The sequence below is a fragment of the Schistocerca nitens genome, chromosome 2 (genome assembly GCF_023898315.1).
Source record: "Schistocerca nitens isolate TAMUIC-IGC-003100 chromosome 2, iqSchNite1.1, whole genome shotgun sequence".
NCBI classification, from domain to species: domain Eukaryota; kingdom Metazoa; phylum Arthropoda; class Insecta; order Orthoptera; family Acrididae; genus Schistocerca; species Schistocerca nitens.
The window spans coordinates 495,962,384-495,986,173 of record NC_064615.1 but is presented as its reverse complement, the minus strand read 5'-3'; the positions used below and the strand labels follow the sequence as shown (position 1 = coordinate 495,986,173).

Here is a 23,790-nt window from a genome sequence, read left to right as displayed (position 1 = left end):
TTCCCTGGAGCTGACACTGCAATTTTCTTTCGGAGGAAGACAGTCCGTGGCGACAGACAGGGCGCTTTTCGGTTGGACAACACCTGTGCATGGGAACGGCAGTATCAAGATTTTAAACCGATGTTGCAATTTTAATGAAGTTGATTAAAACATTCACTACATAATAGGGTTTAAATTTGCACGTATTAGAATATGCAACCAGGTGTTTAATTATTTTTCTAGTTGAATTGCGTCCGATTTGTGTTTGACTTCTAACTAGAGTTGTTAAACTTCCGTAGATTATGGTAACCTGTCATGAGTAAATGTAGACTACAGTAGTATTCCTAGTAACCTCGGTCAGTTTAAGATAGTACCCGCGTTACCTGTACTTTAGGAGTGTTGCATACCTATCGGACTTTACCTCACATCGATCAGTTTGTTTAGGTATGTGACCAGTGTCTTACTAGATTCCTGTAGAAATCGGGAGAATCGTTTAGAAACTGAGTGAGAATGTGTAAAGGGCCACGTAACCTACGGAACATTTTCGTCCTACATAGTCATCCACCTGTGCGTTATTTAAAAATAAACAGTATTTATAACAAAAATGAAAATGTCTGTGTTTCATTCTTATTTAATTCTTCCCCCCACATACATCTCGCATACTGACCACGAGGAGAAAATTCGAGAAATTAGAGCCGATACAGAGGCTTAGTGACAATCATTCTTCCCACGCACTATTCGCGAGTGGACGGGAGGGATTAGATAGTGGTACCGAAAGTACCCTCCCCCACACACCATAAGGTGGCTTGAGGAGTATGATGTAGATGTAGATGTAATTCAGGTTTTATTCGAAAACTGATTCGTAACCTGAAACAGAGAAAAAAAGTACAGATCTGTCCTCTCCTCATGATGAAGAACGTCCCATAGAGTACAAAAACAATAGTTACATAGATTTTTTTATACTTGTGCATGTAAACTCTACTTGCCATCAAAAGTAATTTCTTTGGTTACATGAAAGTGTAGAAGTGAGGCAGTTAACTGATTTTTCTTACTTATAAAAGGCAAATTTATATTCTGTAAGGATGTAAAATACACAATGGACTAGCTCTGAATGGAATTTTGGAAATTTGTGGTAAGGTATTATGGGACCAAGGCTGTTGTAATTATCTGCAAAACAAACAACCAAACAAGCAAGAAAACAAATGGAAGTCATCGATTCTAAGTTCCTCTCTCACATATGCATTTGTGTTTCTTTGTCTTCCAATGCTACCAACGCTACAGGTTATCCTACCATTTAATACGTCATTTTACGTACTGTAGCAAAACACTGAACCGTAGTTTTGGCAGAGCGTAACTCTACTTCCAACATTCAGAAATATATGTACACACTCTTTGCTCCTCTCATTCTTTTGTTTTTAACTGGAGTTTGCTTCTTTTTGTATCGACACTTGTTCCTTCATGTGAATGCCGTTTGAGCGCACCTGTCAACTCTCCGAAATATTGTGATCAACATCTTTCCACCCCGTCACGTCTTTGGATACATACAACACATTCATAACAGCATTGTTCAAAGAAAGATCAAATGCTAACTTTCGATACCACCTTATCGTCTATTTCAAAGGACTGCTACATGCACTCATCTAATAAGAAACATTCACAATAGTTTTTCCCTTACTTTGTTCAGTAACAATGTTTGATAAATTCCTTTCTTGGTATCACGTTTTCCAGTTTTATTTTTTTTCAGTCACTTCCAGGATTTGGTAGTTCGAATTTCTTTGAGAATTCCTTTCCGATGTAATCGAAAGGTACCAACCAAATGCATATCTTCTGCTATTTGTTGCCAAATCTACGCTGTATACAAGTTATCGGTGCGTACTCGTATTGTATGACATTTATCGAATACATCTTGTCACAAATTCATCACATTTGTTGCTGTGGTATTTTTTTATCAAGTAGTTTGCCAGTATAAATTCGGTGATGACCTGCACTTTTGACATGCAGTCTAAAGCATCACTCTTTGTCCTGTCTCAGAAAGGCATCAGTCGTACCAGTATTTCGAAACGATCTCTACTCTTTACATTTCGCGGGATTGTTTGAGTAAACAGTGGATCCTTGGACCAATACAAATGTATGGATGGAAGTTTCATCACTTATCACAAAATCAATCAAAAAACCACTTTATTCATCCTTTTTTGTTAGCATACATAGATTCAAATGTTTGGAAACCATTGGCGTTTGTTTAACATAAGTATTTGCTTGTTCACTGATGTGTTGAAATATTACATCTTTGGCAAGAAGGTAATAAAAATCTACTACTTCATTACACTTTTGCACCTTTTCATCTCTCACTTTGACACCATGGGCACTAGTAAAATGCACAATGTTCCGCTGGTTTGCTCGAGGATCGAACCTCGTAGTTTGATCACTTACTCAACCATCAGACGAATTTTCACTATTGGGTGAAGGCAATCACATTATCTATCAACGTTTTCCTCGTGCAAATGAAGTGTTCGATGAACCACTTTCTTCCTCGCGACATTTTTCTATTGCGAATAACAAAACTTTTTGAAAATAATCGCTGTGAAACTCGTCCCTCCTTACACACCCCTGGGCTTTCTCTAACTGGTTGTCTCTTGCAGGTTGTCTTCTTACCATGCCACTTCAGTCTGTACTCCAACTCAATAACCGTCAAGTGGTGTAGCGACATTTTAATTATTTACCCAATTCGGCGGCAGTTGCGGAGCGAACTTTTTCCACGGTAACGCCTTTGTGTTAGGTGGAAAGTACTCCGCGGCCGTCGGATGGGTTGCCCACTCGTAGGCGTCCCATTACCCACGCGTATTTACTCTAACTAGGTAGTTGCCAAACTCATCAAGCTTATGAGCTACCGTGCCGTTTTATATATTATTGTGAACTATCAAAGGAACATAGGACAAAAATAAGAAGTTCTTTTTAAAAACCTTACATTTGTTTATTGCTTATAAAGTTATATTCCTAGTTAGTGCTCTGAACACAGGTCTCTAAATTACATGAACTCTAACCTTAGTCACCACTTTTACGGCTTTTTTCATTACAGTGTTCGTACTTAAGAACTTTCCATGCGTTGCCTGATGGTGTGTTGCATAGACATTTCGGGAAGCTGTTTTCTTTACGACACAATATTATGAATCCCTTCTCTCTGCGTTCCGTCAAAGGAGCTCTATGTCGCTAAGCCCACCAATTTCTGTACAGGAATATTTTCAGAGTTGATCAGGACTTCAATTGCTAGAATTGCCTTCTGTGCTGTAGTGCGTTCTGTTAATGGTTCAGTCTTCGCCAGATTTTCTCTTATTTCGAAAGTATGGAAAGCCACTGTTGAAAAAGCTGCCAGTTACATCAGTTGTAAGAAAAAATTTCTGCAGCCATCAAAGTCAGTTTTAAATTGTAAAGTAACGTCAGAACTCAAAGCGTTAACCCTCCTCCTTACTGTACTTGTACGCAGGTACACATATTAAATCTCCTGAATGAAAGGATATAGCGGAGACATGGCTTAGCCACAGCCTGGGGGATGTTTCCAGAATGAGATTTTCACTCTGCAGCGGAGTGTGCGCTGATATGAAACTTCCTGGCAGATTAAAACTGTGTGCCCGACCGAGACTCGAACTCGGGACCTTTACCTTTCGCGGGCAAGTGCTCTACCATCTGAGCTACCGAAGCACGACTCACGGCCGGTACTCACAGCTTTACTTCTGCCAGTATCTCGTCTCCTACCTTCCAAACTTTACAGAAGCTCTTCTAAACACATATTAAATGTCAGACATTACGTCAGTTTCATTTTTGAAACATCAAATAATGAATCTGCAGCTTCTAAAAGTGCAGTTTTGAGTAATTCACAGTTTTCGTACAGATTCTCGTTGTCTGCAGTAATTTCTGAAACTCAAAATGACGCCTCGGTTCCTGTTTTATTCTTGTATAATGAATTTATAAAGGTTAATTGTCGAGTATTAAGTTTGGATTTATGCTGCCTTAGCTTTCGCTTCCTTAGAGCAGACTGTAATGGGAAATCCTTTCCAATTCTCATGTGAGCGGTTACGAAGTGACGTTCTACGTTCACTTTCTTCGTAACTGATACACTTGTGTAGCATAGGAAACACACCAGGGTAAAATGTTCCTTCACTGATTTCAATGGAAAGATACCGGTTGACGTCAGTGAACCACCTCAGTGTCGGCTTCCTTTGGCCAGGACACTACTCACGCTTGATGCCTTCCACGATGGCGATGACGACTTCCAGCTGGTGCACTGTCTGTGTAGCAAGGCCAGAATTTTGCTACAGATATCTGAGAAGCTTGATGAGCAACCGATGTTGATGTCTTGGCAAACGAATTCGTCTGATATAAACTTGATGGAACACATCTGAGACGCTCTTTGGCGTCAGCTTTGCACCCACAAAACACAGGTCACTAATTTATAGAAATTTCGTGACCTGTGAGCAAACGTCTGGCACCACATACCTGCGGAGACCTACCAAGGTCTCCTAGAATCCATGCCACGTTGGGTAGTTGCTTTCCAAAGGTGAATCAAAACGAAATTAAGCGGGTGGTCAGAACGTTTTAAGCCATCGGTGCATAGTGATTGTAATTGCAAATCACACCCTATTAACGTCGTTTGTGCGAATGCCCTTTAAGCTCTTTTCATACATTACCTGTCTGGAAACATTACTTTAAAAAAAATTCGTCAGCTGTTGCTTCCCATCTTCTCTTGCTCAGCGTCGGCTATCGTGATGTCTATTTGAAAAACAGGTTTCAATATGTAAGTAGGCTGTTTAGGTTTTTAAGTTGGTAGCGCTCTGTATGAAAATCAATGGCTGTGCTGTGTTCAGTCTATGGCTGGTTTGCATTGTTGGAATTTGCTATTGTAGTGTTGGGCAGTTGGCCGTTAACAGCGCATAGCGTTGCGCAGTTGGAGGTGAGCCGCCAGCAGTGGTGGATGTGGGGAGTGAGATGGCGGAGTTTTGAGAGCTGATGATCTGAACATGTGTCCATCAGAGACAGTAAATTTGTAAGACTGGGTGTCATGAACTGATATATATATATATATAATGACTTTTGAACACTATTGAGGTAAATACATTGTTTGTTCTCTATCAAAATCTTTCATTTGCTAAGTATGCCTATCAGTAGTTAGTGCATCCGGAGTTAGAATCTTTTATTTAGCTGGCAGTAGTGGCGCTCGCTGTATTGCAGTAGTTCGAGTAACGAAGATTTTTGTGAGGCAAGTGATTTGTGAAAGGTATTGGTTAATGTTAGTCAGCGCCATTCTTTTGTAGGGATTATTGAAAGTCAGATTCCGTTGCGCTAAAAATATTGTGTGTCAGTTTAAGCAAAGTCATGTATAATTTTTCTAAGGGGACGTTTCAAGTAACTGCACAAAGCGATATCAACTACATACAACAGCACAGTCATTTATAATTTTTCTAAGGGGACGTTTCAAGTAATACACAGACTGCACAAAGCGATATCAACTACATACAACAGATAATTCTCAGAAGTGCTTCGTAATAGCAATGAAAAGATTCTGAACATACTCTAGGTCTAACTTCCGTACCAACAATTCTTTCTCTTCCTTGCTTTGTATTTCTTCGAATTACCTGGAGCGACCATAAATAAATTCTAAGAAAAAAAAAGAAAAGAAAAAAGGACAAACAAAACACAAGGATCCATCACGGAGGAATTATCCGAATGGGACCGAAATAAGATGTGATGTACAGGTATAGACAAAGAAATGAATTCAATTTCATAAGATTCATTCAAGAGATAGAGCTTCACAAATTGAGCAAGTCAATAATGCGTTGTTCAATCTGTGGTCCTTATGCAAGCAGTTATTCGGCTCGGCATTTATTGATAGAGTTGTCGGAAGTCCTGCTGACCGATATCATGCTAAATTCTGTCCAATTGGCGCATTAGATCGCCAAAATGGTTGGAGGCCTCTGGCCTTAACGCTCCAAACGTCCTCAACTGGGGAGAGATCCGGCCACGGTAGCGTTTGGCTAGCACGAAGAAAAGCAGCAGAAACTCTCGTCGTGTGCGTGTGGATTTTATCTTGCTGAAATGTAAGCTCAGAATGGCTTGCAATGAAGGGCAACGAAATGAGGCGCAGAATATCGCCGACGTACCGCCTTGCTGTAAGTGTGCCGCCGATGACAACCAAAGACATCCTGCTATGAAACGAAACGGCACACCAATCCATCACTCCTGGTTGTCGGGCCTATGTCAGGCGACAGAGGTTAGTATCGCAGCGGTGTCCGGGCCGTTTCCAGTCAAGTCTTCGCTGTTCATCAGGGACCAGTTCGAAACGGGACTATTCTACTCCAGGCAGTGGTATACCAAGCCGAATGCCCCGACATCACTGCTAACTGGCTTCTTGGTGTACAGAGCTCAACGGGAGTCGGCATAAGGGGCGCCGTGGGCTCAGTCCCCCTTTCTGTCAGCCGCTGTATTAATGGCCCTTGACGTGACTGAGACACCAACTGCACGTCGGATCGCCCATAATGATGAATCTGGGGCTCTGAGAGCCTCTCTGACGATTGCTCCGTCGTTTCGTTCTACCGTCTCTCTAGGTCGAACGCTTCCTTCTTCGCTCTGGTTCACTCATTCCTGCCAACAACGTTTAATAATGACATCGCTTCTATTGAGATTCCGAGCTATTCGCTGACGACTCCAAAAGGCTTCTTTGAGCTCAACTACTCGTCCTTTCTGAAATCGTTACATCTGTACATATCGTTCACGCGCCCGTCCAGAACGCATAGTTACTGTCGAAATGAGTACACCGAATGAAAGCGTCGAATTTTTTCACACTGTTGCATCCTTGCGCCCCCAGTTCGCGATGTACGCTCCCCGGTTACAGAAATCATGGTTCACACTTTATTAATAATTATAGTACAAGGTGATATCTCCAGTTACAGTTACATTTTCAGCAAGTACACCAAGTTCCTTCATCCATACATGTATTTTTTCCATCATTACTAACTTTTCTACAAGAGCGTGTATACAAAGTAAATGGCATATTACTATACACATTACTAGGCCTACTTTGGGTCTTCGGATCAATGTCACAATGCCAGGTCTTGTAGGCGATGACATCTCGATCACTCCAGGAAGAGAGGCGTTTTCACAACGAACGATGGCTAGGGTAAACCAACCACTACCAGAATTTCCAGTAGCGACATCCAGAGTAAAATTAACCCTGCACCCACGGAAGAATATAGGTCCATTTAATATTACTGTTTGCGCTGTTCCATTTCCTTTAAGTTTATTCTCGAGGCTAATAAAAAAAATGGTTGTGAGCACTATGGGACTTAACATCTGTGGTCATCAGTCCCCTAGAACTTAGAACTACTTAAACCTAACTAACCTAAGGACATCACACACATCCATGCCCGATGCAGGATTCGAACCTGCGACCGTAGCAGTCGCGCGGTTCCGGACTGCGCGCCTAGAACCGCTAGACCACCGCGCGAGGCTAATAATGTGTTTGTAGACAGGCATGCGGTGGCGGCGTTGACGATACATACGTCAACGAGGTTCAAATGGTTCAAATGGCTCTGAGCACTATGGGACTTAACTGCTGTGGTCATCAGTCCCCTAGAACTTAGAACTACTTAAACCTAACTAACCTAAGAACATCACACACATCCATGCCCGAGGCAGGAGTCGAACCTGCGACCGTAGCGGTGACGCGGTTCCAGACTGAAGCGCCTAGAACCGCACGGCCACACCGGCCGGCCTCGTCAACGAGACATAGTGCTTCAATGCCGTTGCACATAGACCTCACAGCGAAATGGTTCCGCTGTCGTGCACTGCCCGCTTATATAGGAGACGAGTGACCGTGATTACGTAAACCGCTGATAACGGACTTAGACTCTGCGGGCACCAGCAGGAGTGGCTTATCCCGTACGCGCGCTGCTGGTGCTGGTTATGCCCTGGTATCGACAAGTCCTGTGTTTACTACCCCTGCCAGCTACGCGGTAAAGCAGCACTGCGGCGTTACACATTCATTCATTGGTCGCCAAAGTTTCCAGTTTTGCATTTTCGGTCGAGGCTGGTACGAATATAAATTTGTGACCGATTTGCATTACTCCTTTGTGGTGGTTGGTTTTGTTATCTTAGACTGTATTTTGTAAACGAATGTTTCTGCAAGCATTCCGAAAGGTGACAAGTCTGCTTCCACTTCACGGCTAACAGTAAGTGACTTTGTGGCCGTGTGCTCAGGAGACAGGAGAGCAGTTACAGCCGTCGACATACTGCATACAGGTGCACTACACGTTCTCCCAGGTCAAAGAGACCTCAACTGCCACGTGCCAGATGAATTGCCATCTCTCGGTTTGTTGTTTTACTACAGCACTACTTAGTAAAATGTTTCCGACAAAGGAAATCCCAGTAGTCGCCACAAGTAATGTACTCATCTAGAAAAGCAAAACATGAAACTGATAGTATAGGTGACTCACAATAACTAATCCATAAATTCATTTAAGAGTGTTCAATTACTATCATGAAACTCTTTGAGATTCCGAGAATGTTTTTTGTATAACATTGTGCAACAATGCTTTTTCCATGTACACTAACTGATAAAAAGTTTCTGGAGACCTGTTAGTGCACATTAATATAAGTTATGTCCACCTCTCGCCCTTACGACGACATGGACTTTGCTTGGGACACTTTCAGTGAGGTGTTCGAATATTTGTGGAGGAATGGCAGCTCATTCTTACTTGAGATGCGACACCGTAGATGGTAGTGATGTTGGTCCCTGGTGTCTGGAGAGAAGTCGACCATCTGACCCATCCCAAAGGTGTTCCACTAGGTTCAGGTCGCGACTCTGGGCTGGTCAGTCCATTTCAGGAATGTTATTGTCGACAAGTCGTTGCCGTACAGATGCCCTTCAGGACAGGATGCATTGTCATGCTGATGTAGACATCGTATCGGCATTGATCGTCTTCTGTCCACAGTACACAATGTTGTAAAATGTGTTTATACCCTTCCGCATGCGCGGTTTTCGTAACGGCAATAAGGGACAGCACCATAACAGCGAAAACCATCATCTCCTCCGTACTTCAGTGTTGCCTACACACACGAGGGCAGGTAAAATTCTGGAGGCATTCTTCCTTCGGATTGCCACAGAGTATAGCGTGGTTCATCACTCCAAGTCAGCCGTTTTGAGTCATCCACTTCGTACCACCTAAAGCATCTCTTCGCATTGGCTACAGAAAGCAGCTGCTCGACAGTTGCATTCCGTTCTTTTTAACTCTCTATGCACAATTGTTGTGCTCGCTGGACTGATGGCAGCACTTCGGAACGCACGTGTGATGCCTTTCAATAATTTCATGCGATTTGTTTGAAACAGCACCGTAGTGCTCGATGCTCCCTGTACGTCAGGACGTGAGGTCTGCCTGGTCTTGTTTTACTGGTGGTTGGTGATCCGTATTTCAGCTTCACAATCACATCAACAGTCGACCTGGACGGATTTAGAAGGGTTACAGTTGATTTCTTACTCAGGTAAAATCCAGTGTCTAGTCCACGTTCAAAGTCACTGATCTCTCCAGGCCGACCCATTCTGCTGTTGTTGCTTCTGTACTGGCAGCACAGTATTGATCGCATCCTTTTATACAAGCGAGTCCTCAACTCGTGACATCTAGTGGTCAATTTCGCATTTCGTGGGGATGTCACAATATATTTGACCAGATAGTGTATTTGGTTTATTTATATTTTACGTTGGATAACAGACCCTAAAATTAACTCTCCTCTAGACCTCTTAACATCCAACATCACCTACCCATAATCTTTCGATTTTGTGTATCATTCTTTAAAACCACGAGAGTTATTAATATCATTCCTATGTCAAACTGTTCGGTTTAGAGGTACCTACACATGCGAGCATCCCTTGCTAACCTGAGTTACGTTCCCGTATAGAAATTTCAGACTTGTCTAGAATACCTCAAGTTGCATGCAAAAAGAAGTAAGGCCACAGTAGACAAAACGATGATGTTATCAGCTAAGAAGGAAAAGTGGGAAGTAATAGCCAATGGATTTGTAACATAAACCGATTTCCCTAGTGCGTAGCTGCTATGTATGAAAACATCGCAAATGTTATTCATCCAGAAAGCAATGATCGAGTGTTGTGCAAGTAGAACGTCGCTCCCATTAGTACTGGAAAACAATGAAGACAATTACTACTGTTGGGTCAGTGCTAGATACTGATGAGAGAAAACAGAGTTGTTGACTTGACAATGCATACCGAATGGTTCAAATGGCTCTGAGTACTATGGGACTTAACATCTAAGGTCATCAGTCCCCTAGAACTTAGAACTACCTAAACCTAACTAACCTAAGGACGTCACACACATCCAAGCCCGAGGCAGGATTCGAACCTGCGACCGTAGCGGTTGCGCGGTTCCAGACTGAAGGGCCTAGAACCGCTCGGCCACACGGGCCGGCAATTCATACCGAAACTGCGCACCAAGGAAACACTTTCTATGAGCTGTTGAGGAAAAGCTGTAGGCAATGGCGCTTAACTTGACAAGCCTCATGACTGCTGCAATGAGCGGTAGTCGAAGATCTGTACCTTTCGCGCGAAAAGATGCACCAGATCCAATGTAAAGTGGTTCATTTGAACTTTATCCATTGCGATGCACCTGTGAGAAGATTATCACATTTCACAATGTAGACCTACATATAATTACGCCATAATTAATGTCAAGTCCCGACTACGTAATTAGTCTCTACTAGAATATGAATAACAGTCGCACTTTAATAAGTATAACACAATATCGAGACTTATAGGAATTAAGAACAGTCAGACAGCATGTAACTGTCGTAGTTGTGTGTGGTAATTTAATTACAGAGCGATGGGATGTTACGTATTTCACAGAGGAATTTATAGCTAGGTTAGTGTGTTTGGCGCTCTCACTATTTAAACCTTGTTGTAAAAAGAATTATTTGGGTTAATATTTTTTTTCGGTTTAACTTAACATAACTCTACGTGTGTCGATCATGTTCATACAGACACATACAGGCATTGGACAAAAATACGGAAAAACTGCGGAAAACGCATGCCTGAACATAAATGAGTGTGTTAGCCAAACCTGCAGGTTGCGCTGTTGTATTTGACCAGAACTTTACCTGTGCAGTGTCCTCAATACGTTAAAAGTGTTAGTCGTGCATTGGCTCTGAGCATTGGCTCTGAGCACTATGGGACTTAACATCTGTGGTCATCAGTCCCCTAGAACTTAGAACTACTTAAACCTAACTAACCAAAGGACATCACACACATCCATGCCCGAGGCAGGATTCGAACCTGCGACCGTAGCAGTCGCGCGGTTCCGGACTGAGCGCCTAGAACCGCGAGACCACCGCGGCCGGCTGTTAGTCGTGGACAGAACAGTGTTCTGTTTATTTCGGAGTCCATTTTGTCGGAACTAAGGGAATTCGAACGTGCTCAAATTGTTAGTGCTCATAGGGTGGGCGTTTTCGTGATCATGGTAGCCAAAGTGTTTTAGCAGGCACCGTATCAAAGATTTATAGTGCATACAGGGAAAGTGGAAAAAAAAAAACATCCGCTAAGTCACAACGCGGACAAAGGTGTGTGTTGAATGTGCTGAGTGATCGTGAAAGACGATCGCTGTATAAGATTGTGACGGAAGATAAGAGCATGAAAGCTGCAGAAGTTATTGAAAATCTGAATATTCCACTCGCGAATCCTGTGAGCACCAAAATAAGACGAAGGGAGCTCCATGAGTAAGGATTTACAGCGAGCTGGAATTTCAGTTCCACTCATCAGTGAGGCAAAACCATGTACCAGGAAAACGTGGCGCCAAAACCGTAAAACCGGGGTTATGGAGCAATGGAAGAACGTCATTTGGTTCTTTCACACGGGTTCCGTCGCCTGGCCGAGTTTGCGCCTGAAGAGCGAAATGTGGCGGGGATTCGGTAATAAACTGGGAAACCATATCGTAGTATTCCGTGGGCCCCATCGTTACTCTGCACTGTGCAGGACTTGTACTGTGAGCACGAGGAAGATGTGTCGCTTCTCCTCCGCCTATTAGCCAGCAGATCTCATTATCATTGAGCTTTTGTGGTCTACTTTGGAGAGAAGGATGCTCTGTATGATTTTCAAGGGAATCTTGTACCAATCTTCATTCAAAATAGAATGATGTGAGACACCTGCGACGTGCCGACGTGAACGTATGGCAACATTGCTATACAATGAAATCCATCGTCAAAAAGAACTGATTTGCTACCATTCGACCTTCGGAAGGAAACCACATGATCATAAACTGATTACAGGCTCTACATTAGCCTAAGGGGCTGGTTGCGCGCCGATGCATAGACCCGAAATGAAATCTACTTGATTCTTAAAGCCCAGCCTATGGAAGAGTTAATGAATGATAGTATAACAAAAATAAATTTTACTGTAAATAAAGTGATATAGTAGTAACAGTTAGCTTGGATAATGTTGTACCCGGAGAACAGTGTGAAATGCAATCTCAGTTTTATTTACGCCACCTTAACGTATTACAAGGGACGTTCAATAAGTAATGCAACAAATAATTTTCTCCGCCAATTTCGATTGTAAAATGCGGACTTTGTTGTTGAACATCAGCAAGATGTGGGCTGCGACGTCAACTGGCAGAGTGATGCCATTCGGACGTAAGAGTCCTCCCAGTAAGGTAGCGTAATGCCGTCGCATCGAGCGGAGGTTATGTTGAAAAATAGGATTCTGTAGCCAAAAGACATTGGAGAGAAGAGAAATTTGTGGTACGAGTTGACTAGAAGAAGGGATCGGTTGGTAGGGCATATTCTGAGGCATCAAGGGATCACCAATTTAGCATTGGAGGGCCGCGTGGAGGGTAAAAATCGTAGAGGGAGACCAAGAGAAGAATACGCTAAACAGATTCAGAAGGATGTAGGTTGCAGTAGGTACTGGGAGATGAAGAACTTTGCACAGGATAGAGTAGCATGGAAAGCTGCATCAAACCAGTCTCTGGACTGAAGACCACAACAACAACAACAGCCAAAAGAATGGGGAATAATATGCTGTACAGGAATCCTGAATAAAGCCAACCTGCTTTCAGAAAAATGTGTTGCATTACTTATTGAGCGCCCCTTGCATACAGAACGGTGGCCTTACAGGGACTAAACTGTTTATTGCGTGGAACAAACAGCATTTGAAATAGCGGCGCATTCAGAGCAAGCAAAGCGTACACAGGCCACGTTTAACATATGACAGTGGCATCATGCAGTCCACCAACACGTTGTACTATACAGATTCCCCACATTATACAGTTGACCCAAATCTGTCTAAATACCATATTAGTTCATCGATAACAAGGTGCAGCATCAAAACTCTGTAACAGTTCGCAGTAAACACGCCTCATCAAATTGTAAGCTGATGCACTGAATTTACTATGCCCCATCCTACTACTCTCCACGCTGACACTTCATCGCACACACGGCTCATAGGCAGCACAGGACCTTACCACTTTACCCGACACTGGAAAACCTGCATACCCGTTTCACATACTCCATCCTCGGTTACATCACGTGACTTATCTCTCTAGTCAAAAGATATACTACATTCCTAGCCACAATTGTTCTAAATCAAATCAAATTTCATATATTCTGAATACCGGTACATCATTATACATGTTTGACGTGTGTCTTTTAAATATTTCTTTTTCATTATGTTTTGTTAATTTATTAGTATGACATTACGTATTACGTTAGTCACGAGCCGGAATAGCAGATGCTAGTCAATTGACCTCCTTTCTTTGCCGTTGGCATTTGCACACTACGTTACTAAAAACAATTTCATTACAAATATTAATGTACAAATAATTTTTACATATGAAAGAAAAATAAAGCGTAATTGAATCAGGCGAATGTGAGGGGCCACGAGACTGGTACTGCTGAAACTACCCGCTGTTCCCCAAATCCTACCGTTAGCTGCGGACGCACAATAGCACTGCATGCTGCGGGTGCTCCATCATCCTTTATGTGCACTGCGTCCAGCAGTTTTGTGAGGGTGGCGCACAGAAGCTGTGGGTATTGTGCTCCGTTTACGCCTGCAGACGGAAGTACTGGTTCTATAATGTGGTTTCCAACGATTACAGGTCAAGCATTCACTAACAACAAACGGTTGGCGGGAAGTGACAATAATCGCATGCAGATTATTATAGTGACAGATGTTATTACTTCAAGTTTGTATTGCAGTAATCAACCACGTGAAATTAGGTTTGTTATATGAACTGAATATGTGTGCGTGTGTGTGACAATATTGCCGAATGCGCATTGTTGATTTGAGATGCAAAATTTACCGAGGCAGTGAATCGTGGACTTATGGACTGACGATTGGAATTGCCGTCGCAGTGCGTAATGATAGGTAAAGTGATAGGCCTAATTATGAACAGAAAGATCGTACACTTTGAGTATTGCTAAATGGAATGTGTCTCAACCGGTACTGCCAATGATTGGCGAGTAGACATTACAGTTATTGCCGTCGTGTGAGTGAAACTATCTTTTTACATTTAACCTCATCGCGAGAGTTAAGGCTCCATAAAACTGTGTAATATGTCTGTCTTCTTAATGAACAACGCACTGTTTGAATCTGTAACTGTCGCAATGAACGTAATTACAATTGCGTATCAGGTGCAAGAACGGTTTTATTGACGGTGAATTTGCTATTGTGGTAGTCATATGCAAACGTGACGAACAGTTAGATCGCGGCCTTAAGTTATCACGAAGAGTGTATAACGTACTGATACGAGAACTAGGTGTGTGTGTGTGTGTGTGTGTGTATAACGAGTAATAAGCGTGTGAAACTGTGGATTGCCGCCAACAATGACGTCTATTCAGCCAATGGCCTGTGAAACGCCACTGAAGATGACTTTGCAACATAACCGAGAAGAGACTTCACCAGCTTACTTCGCCGTGGAAATACGACAAATATATAACTTCATCAACAATATCACAGGCCAACCCCGTCATCTCAATACACCTGAGCCGTGCTGTGGCTCGCTTTGGGGCTGTTGCAGGTTTCCGTCCTCTGCTGGAGGCCAGACTGTATCCTGTAGTTGACATGGTTGCGGTTGTTTCTATTCTTCTTGTGTTGACTGGCGCCACTTGGTATCGCAAGCGTTGCCTGTCCGCTAGTGGCAGCAGTAGCGTTATCGATATTTAGTTACTGTGGCCCTATTTTTGGGGTGACGTCGTTATTCTTCCGGGTCGTGTCAGTGAGCAGTTCGGCTGGGGACTCCAGAGGAGCCACGAGGGCAGTGCGCCGGAACCGCTGGCTGCACGCATGCACTGCCGCATGGAAAGGTTGTGGTCACGAGGGTACACGACCTAGTCGTCAATCGTATCCAACATGCTTTAAGTTGAGTGGATTTTAATCCTATCAGTGAAACCTCCACCATTGTGAGATCTCGCGATTCTCCAGTGACTTGGGTTCGTGTTGCTGCTCGCAGTGGCGCCAAGACGAAGAGCAGCGAGTGGAGTGCTTGGGGAAGGCGGATCTAATTGGCTTCCCTCGACTTATTGTTACTAATTGCTGCATTATATGTGTTACTATTTGTTAAGTTCAACCAGTGGTATTTTTCCTGCCTGGTGGGCGCTAACGCCCCAGTGACCTGCCGTGGAGGTTAGTGTATGTGACGGCAGTGTACGTTTCCTCGCCTTGCCGCTGCTGTCCGGTAAGGCGTGTAGTTTTGACAGTTTCCCTGATTTGTAGGTCGGTTGGTGTTTCTTGTAGTCTGGTAGTAGTGGTTCCTTTCTCTTTACGGACGCTCTAAACGTAGCATTCTGAGGACGTAGTGCTCACCGTCGGTTCCGGCTTTGGAGTAGTGTTCCATCGTTGCTTTGGTTATCGGACGTCCGGTAGCTTCAGCAGATTATCATTAGTCATTCTTTAGACTGCCACTAGTCTGAGTTACCATCTTGTGAACAGAATGCAACTCTTGGCTGTCTTTCTCATCGCTCGCGAAAGGCCTGACCTACTCAGAGGTCGATTCCTGGAGCACCGTCTGTGACTAGCCCTTGTGTTTTATTATTGTGTAATTATTTTATTATTTTATTACCAAGTTACCATCATTTGCTCACCTGTTTGGTGATCAGGTGCCTGTCTTTTAAATTAACTTTTGCTATTGCCTTGCTGTTTGACAGCATGTTTGTTACATTTTTTTAATAACAGCCATTCTTGGCGTTTAAAGGCCTTCAGCCGTGACTGTCGCTACTTGTCTTAAAATTCTAAATGTATTTTAGCAGTTAACCTTTAAGACCTTGGTGATCTGTTTTCAGTATTTTAATAACTGTAGTTTGTAAGTTGCAACGAGTTAAACAATTCTTAATTTATTGCCGTTAAGGCCGTCAGCCGTGAAACAATTCTTAGTTTATTGCCATTAAGGCCTTCAGCCGTGAGTGTCGTTGCTTGTTTTGAAATTTTAATTTAGCAATTGTATTTTTGCAGCGAGCTTTAAGACCTTGGTCACTTGTCTTTTACACTTTAATAACTGTAATTGTAAGTTGCAGCAAGTTTAATCAATCCTTAATTTATTGCCCTTAACGCCTTCAGCCGTAAACAATTCTTAAATTATAGCCATTATTTTAATTTGTTGTTGATTTTAAATAAGTTGTGTGTGATTAAAAGAAAAGCCAACCAATAGTAACTGATTACGGCCCCGTCCACAATCGTAACCGAATCCTGCCTTCCTTGACCACCAATTTCAAAATGGCTCTGAGCACTATGGGACTTAACATCTGAGGTCATCAGTCCCCTAGAACTTAGAACTACTTAGATCTAACTAACCGAAGGACATCATACACAGCCATCCCCAAGGCAGGATTCGAACCTGCGACCGTAACGGTCGCGCGGTTCCGGACTGAAGCAGCTAGAACCGCTCGGCCACCGCGGCCGGCCTGACCACCAGGTCTCAACACCGCCGGCCATCTAGGACAATGAATAGACAAGCTGGATTGCTGTGCGCTTTTCCCAGTAAACGATTAACGAAACTGAGCAGTTCTGACTGTAAATTGTTTGTTTTATTACAAAACAAATTTCTTTCATTTCATTTCATTTCCTTAACTTCTGCTTCGTGAATAAAGTTGTTGAAAGTGCACTGTTAACGTAAAGTGAAGTTTTGTTGACCCACCATTAGTTATAAGTATTTTTCTTTTATTTAAACTTCCCTTTACATTCATGCTGCTGCAGTTGCATGTATTTTGAATGCCTTTTGAGGGGAAGTGTTACAAATGCGTGTGCGTTGTTTCTTTCAGAGTGAATCTGCGTAATTCAGTGTTTCATACGATGCAACGCGTAAATCGCCGCCTGGGCCATTAGTTTCTGGGCTCCGAGCAGTAAAATTAAAGCTTCGGGGCTAGGGCAAAACTGTATACGACGGCTGTCAAACTACGCACGCCATATTTACATTGTACTTAGTCATGTTACCACACTTTCACGAGTAGTTACTTGATTGTTGATGATTACAAGGACAAGTGAACGGATACGTAGTCTATCTTACAGTGTTTACAGAGTCAGTAACAGAATTGTATGTTCAAATGGCTCTGAGCACTATGGGACTCAACTGCTGAGGTCATCAGTCCCCTAGAACTTAGAACTAGTTAAACCTAACTAACCTAAGGACATCACAAACATCCACGCCCAAGGCAGGATTCGAACCTGCGACCGTAGCAGCATCGCGGTTCCGGACTGAAGAGCCTAGAAAATTGTGTGTGAGTTACATAATTTAGCCACTAGACAATCACATTCTCCACAACGACACAATTCGCAAGTAAAACGTGTTCTTGTGGAGGAAATAACCGGACACTAATTCAGTTAGATTATTTCTAACAGAGCCTCGTATAGATGTATGGTCTGTGATCTCGCGAAGTTCACAAGAGAGAGAGAGAGAGAGAGAGAGAGAGAGAGAGAGAGATGCTGATTGGAGATGCATTGCTAAACTTCTTTACGGCGCCTAGGCGAAATATGGTGTTTTCGTATCACGCCTTCAACCAGCAACATAGTCAGGACAATGACTCCCAGCTATCTTCAGGGATAGACAGATTGCAATAAAGGTGTTCTGTTGTGGCTATTTGCTTCCGAGTAGCAGTAACGAAGGGATCGGGTAGATGCATACATTCAATTAAACACCTCAGAGCCAGCCTGAGATTTCCCGTGGTAGCGTCGCTGCTTTATAATATAGAGATTGCGAATTAAAGTGCGCCGGCCGGTGTGGCCGTGCGGTTCTAGGCGCTTCAGTCTGGAACCGCGTGACCGCTACGGTCGTAGGTTCGAATCCTGCCTGGGGCATGGATGTGTGTGATGTCCTTAGGTTACTTAGGTTTAAGTAGTTCTAAGTTCTAGGGAACTTATGACCTCAGATGTTGAGTCCCATAGTGCTCAGAGCCATTTGAACCATTTGATTAAAGTGCCGTCCTACGTTTGGTTGTGGATCTTAAAGAGCGTACTTTAAAACACTAGACTACAGTTCATAGAACGTCCTCTCAATATGTTAGAAAGTGATTACGTTTAATTCGATCGTCCGTTATATGGGTGTATGCTGTCTAGAAGAACTGATATCGAATAAAGAGCTAGGTCTAAAATAAATATTACAGAAAATATCGAATCTAGAATTGGTTCTATAGTTAACGTTATCTTTCGCAAAAATAATTTCTTCGTGTCTTCTGTATGTGTAAACATAACGATCTGTTTAGGTGTACACTTATCTTCCAAGCCCTTTGCTGTCTGTGAAAGACGTATAGTGTTCTCGGAAAACCACAAAGTTTTATTCGTTCTCCTAGAACTTTGATTGCCTTTCCAAGTTTCTCCTTGGCTCCTTCACTACTTGCTCAGTGGCCAGAATCAGTAACGTTTGGAATAGGCTACCATTCTGTCTCACTCTGTCCTCGACTGTTCCCAGCTTTCCTTGATCTTCGACTCTTTTATAGGGTGACAATTATTGAACTGTGTATAAAAAAAAGTAAATTAGTTACAAACTATGGCGTGTACATAATTCATTAAACATGTAAACGTCACTACTGATATTCGGATTTAGGTTATGACATGTTAGATATGCCTGTCATAATTGGCGATGATGTGCGGACTAATAGCGAAATTTTGCATGACCCAATGAAGTGTCGGAACATCGATGCTGTCGATGACCTCCTTAATTGCTGTTTTCAGGTCTGCAATAGTTTTGGGGTTATTGCTGCACACCTTGTCTGTAATGTACCCCCCCCCCCCCCAAAAAAAAAGGATTCGCATGAGGTCAGATCCGAAGAACATGGCGGCCAATCGAGGCCCATTGCCAGTGGCTCCTGGGTTACCCCAGAGCCAGAATGCGGTCCCCAAAGCGCTCCTCCAGGACATCAGACACTTTCCTGCCTTGATGCGGTCGAGCTCCGTCTTGGATGAACCACATCTTGTCGAAATCAGCGTCACTTTGGATAATGGGGATGAAATCATCTTCCAAAACCTTCACGGATTACTCTGTGACTGGTCATTGCACACAGCACAGTCACACGTCGAGGGTGAAGAAACTTCTCGATCGCGAAATGCAATTCTCAGTCCCCTAAATGCGCCAATTTTGCTTTCTGACGAACGCATCCAGACGAAAGTGGGCTTCGTCGCTAAACCAAACCACACAGCACATACTAAATCCCATCAAGACCTGCGGCCAACTTTGCTGTTTGAACGTCTTAACGCGAACAGTTGGGAAGTTATGAAGATTTTATTCCATATACACTCCTGGAAATGGAAAAAAGAAAACATTGACACCGGTGTGTCAGACCCACCATACTTGCTCCGGACACTGCGAGAGGGCTGTACAAGCAATGATCACACGCACGGCACAGCGGACACACCAGGAACCGCGGTGTTGGCCGTCAAAAGGCGCTAGCTGCGCAGCATTTGTGCACCGCCGCCGTCAGTGTCAGCCAGTTTGCCGTGGCATACGGAGCTCCATCGCAGTCTTTAACACTGGTAGCATGCCGCGACAGCGTGGACGTGAACCGTATGTGCAGTTGACGGACTTTGAGCGAGGGCGTATAGTGGGCATGCGGGAGGCCGGGTGGACGTACCGCCGAATTGCTCAACACGTGGGGCGTGAGGTCTCCACAGTACATCGATGTTGTCGCCAGTGGTCGGCGGAAGGTGCACGTGCCCGTCGACCTGGGACCGGACCGCAGCGACGCACGGATGCACGCCAAGACCGTAGGATCCTACGCAGTGCCGTAGGGGACCGCACCGCCACTTCCCAGCAAATTAGGGACACTGTTGCTCCTGGGGTATCGGCGAGGACCATTCGCAACCGTCTCCATGAAGCTGGGCTACGGTCCCGCACACCGTTAGGCCGTCTTCCGCTCACGCCCCAACATCGTGCAGCCCGCCTCCAGTGGTGTCGCGACAGGCGTGAATGGAGGGACGAATGGAGACGTGTCGTCTTCAGCGATGAGAGTCGCTTCTGCCTTGGTGCCAATGATGGTCGTATGCGTGTTTGGCGCCGTGCAGGTGAGCGCCACAATCAGGACTGCATACGACCGAGGCACACAGGGCCAACACCCGGCATCATGGTGTGGGGAGCGATCTCCTACACTGGCCGTACACCACTGGTGATCGTCGAGGGGACACTGAATAGTGCACGGTACATCCAAACCGTCATCGAACCCATCGTTCTACCATTCCTAGACCGGCAAGGGAACTTGCTGTTCCAACAGGACAATGCACGTCCGCATGTATCCCGTGCCACCCAACGTGCTCTAGAAGGTGTAAGTCAACTACCCTGGCCAGCAAGATCTCCGGATCTGTCCCCCATTGAGCATGTTTGGGACTGGATGAAGCGTCGTCTCACGCGGTCTGCACGTCCAGCACGAACGCTGGACCAACTGAGGCGCCAGGTGGAAATGACATGGCAAGCCGTTCCACAGGACTACATCCAGCATCTCTACGATCGTCTCCATGGGAGAATAGCAGCCTGCATTGCTGCGAAAGGTGGATATACATTGTACTAGTGCCGACATTGTGCGTGCTCTGTTGCCTGTGTCTATGTGCCTGTGGTTCTGTCAGTGTGATCATGTGATGTATCTGACCCCAGGAATGTGTCAATAAAGTTTCCCCTTCCTGGGACAATGAATTCACGGTGTTCTTATTTCAATTTCCAGGAGTGTAGTTCAATAATTGTCATCCGTTAATTACAGTCTGCTTTATGTGTAAGTTGTAGGTAAATATAATGTATTGATGCAGACTGAAGTGACTAATGGAATTTGTACCAAGGTCGGTATCCAAACCAACTGCTCACTAGGCAGGTGCGCTAATCATTATGTCATGATGGCCTAATGGTTAGTACATCTGCCTAGTGAGCAGGAGATATCAATTCAAATTACGGCTTTGGTACGAATTCTCACTCGTCGCCACGGCGCCATAGTGGTTAGCGTATCTGCCTACTGACTAGGAGACCTGGGTTCGAATCCCTGCATTTGTACAAATTTTAATTTGTTGCTCAAGGGCGTAGTTGCCTAACGAGCAAGAGACCCGGGTTCGAATGCCGGTCTTTGTACAAATTTTCATTCGGCGCCATGTTAGCGTAGTGGTTAGCGTGTCTGCCTCGTAGTGAGGAAGAGACCCGAGATCGGATGACGGCCTGGATCATCGCTTCAGTCTACATAAATACATTATAGACGTTTGAGACTTGAAAAGATCTCTGTTACCATGTAACTTCATTTGTTGAATTTGTTGATAACTGTTCATCTCTCCATGTTGTGTTCCTGTTACCTTCAGAACTTCGAAGAACGTATTCCACTCAAAACTGACAAAAGCTTCCTCTCAGTCTACAACTCCTATAAATGTAGGTTTGCCTTTCTCGAATCTATTTCCTAAGACTTGAACAAACTTCTACACTCCCATCAAGCCGGCCGAAGTGGCCGTGCGGTTAAAGGCGCTGCAGTCTGGAACCGCAAGACCGCTACGGTCGCAGGTTCGAATCCTGCCTCGGGCATGGATGTGTGTGATGTCCTTAGGTTAGTTAGGTTTAACTAGTTCTAAGTTCTAGGGGACTAATGACCTCAGCAGTTGAGTCCCATAGTGCTCAGAGCCATTTGAACCATTTGAACTCCCATCAAAGTAGCATTATTTCTTTACAGACATGAAACTGAGCCAGCCGTGGTGGCCGAGCGGTTCTAGGCGCTACAGTCTGGAACCGCGCGACCGCTACGGACGCAGGTTCGAATCCTGCCTAAGGCATGGATGTGTGTGATGTCCTTAGGTTAGCTAGGTTTAAGTAGTTCTAAGTTCTAGGAGACTGACGACGTCAGATGTTAAGTCCCATAGTGCTCAGAGCCATTTTGTGATTTCAATTGTTTCCCGAAGTAATGCAATCGATGTTCGTAACAGGTGTCTCATAGCAACGCTGTTGGTGTTAGCGGCCATTGGAAGCTATTATGATGAGCGTGTGAACAATAGTGATGTCTTCAAACCAGAGAAAAGGAAAGGTGGGTCTGCCTAAATTAATTTTAATTTAATACTGCATGTATACAATTAGCTTCATTTACGACGGCGTGCTGAAAAGTAATGCATCTGAATTTTTTATGTGAAACCTTTTAAAGCTTTTTAAATGAAACAAACTTTATTAACATTCTGTATCTTTATCCTTCGTGTCTACAAATCTACTTCTCAGTATGGTGACTCTGGTGATGAACACTTACCTCCCAACGAGAGATCAGTTTATTGATACCATCACTGTAGAACATTTGACTTTGTTGACGGCGGCACAACGTCACTTCTGCTTGCACCGTTTCATCACCATCACAGTGAAGTCCTCGATGGTGTTCTTTAATTTTCCGAAACACTCCAGAGTCTATCACTCACGCTCAGGTTAGCACCAATGTTTCGTTCATTACGAGCACAAATAATACAACGTCGCACATTACTAATGTCCATACATTCATAGCCATACACAGTTTTGATTCCTCTATGGATTTTAACTGGAGGCATCTATTCTGCGATTAGAGACTCGATTACAGCACGATGTTTCCCACAAACCGACGTAGTTAAGTTACCCACCACCATGTTACGTGCCACATTTCGAAGCCCTCCAGAGGCAGGTGGTTGCAACTTGCATTAGCGAAGCACGGAAGTCTATCTTGTAATACGATTGACAAGTAATACCTCAACCGATATCGAGAAAAGAATTAAAATTCGGAGGCATTACTTTTCAGCTTGCCTCGTATTTTAAGAAAGGTTGGCGTTTAATATCTCACTGACTATTGAAAGCTGAGGATGTTCTCTTCTGTGCAAGTATCTAATGCAGCTATAAGTCAAGAACTTTCTGTTGGTAATGGGCATACCAGTCGACATCATCACTTTCATTTTTAAAGCTGAATCCAATTACGAATCATGTGTCCAGAATCAAGTATTTTAGTGTATTTTAAAATATTTGCTTCTTGAATTTATAGTGCAAGAGAAAGAGCTGGGATAATACTTTTATGAAAACATTTCCCTGTGCGTCGCAGCAAGTAAAATAATGTTTATCATGCAGTTCCGTGACCAACGAGAGAAACGTTAAAAGCCGGCAAACCCGATAAAATAAAAAAAAGTAGGCGAAAGAAATTAATGATTACAATCAAAAGATGTAAATAACGTATTCTCGTAATTATCAGGTTACCGTCTGTTAATACCAAGCCACTGAAGCGACTGACGACGTCATTCTTCGAAGCTAACTGGATAATCAGACAGACATGATTTTTACATTAAAATATACGTAAGCAACGAATGAAATGATTGGCCACTCGATTTCA

At 43.7% G+C, this 23,790-nt stretch overlaps 1 protein-coding gene across 1 annotated transcript in view; it reads left to right on the top strand.

Moving 5' to 3' along the window:
* The window catches only part of LOC126236459 (nose resistant to fluoxetine protein 6-like), a 350,515-nt gene that overhangs the window by 185,789 nt on the left and 140,936 nt on the right, over nucleotides 1-23,790 (top strand). The window contains exon 5 of the mRNA XM_049945777.1: nucleotides 22,388-22,485. Coding sequence (XP_049801734.1) covers nucleotides 22,388-22,485 — 98 coding nt within the window. The remainder of the gene's footprint in view (nucleotides 1-22,387; nucleotides 22,486-23,790) is intronic.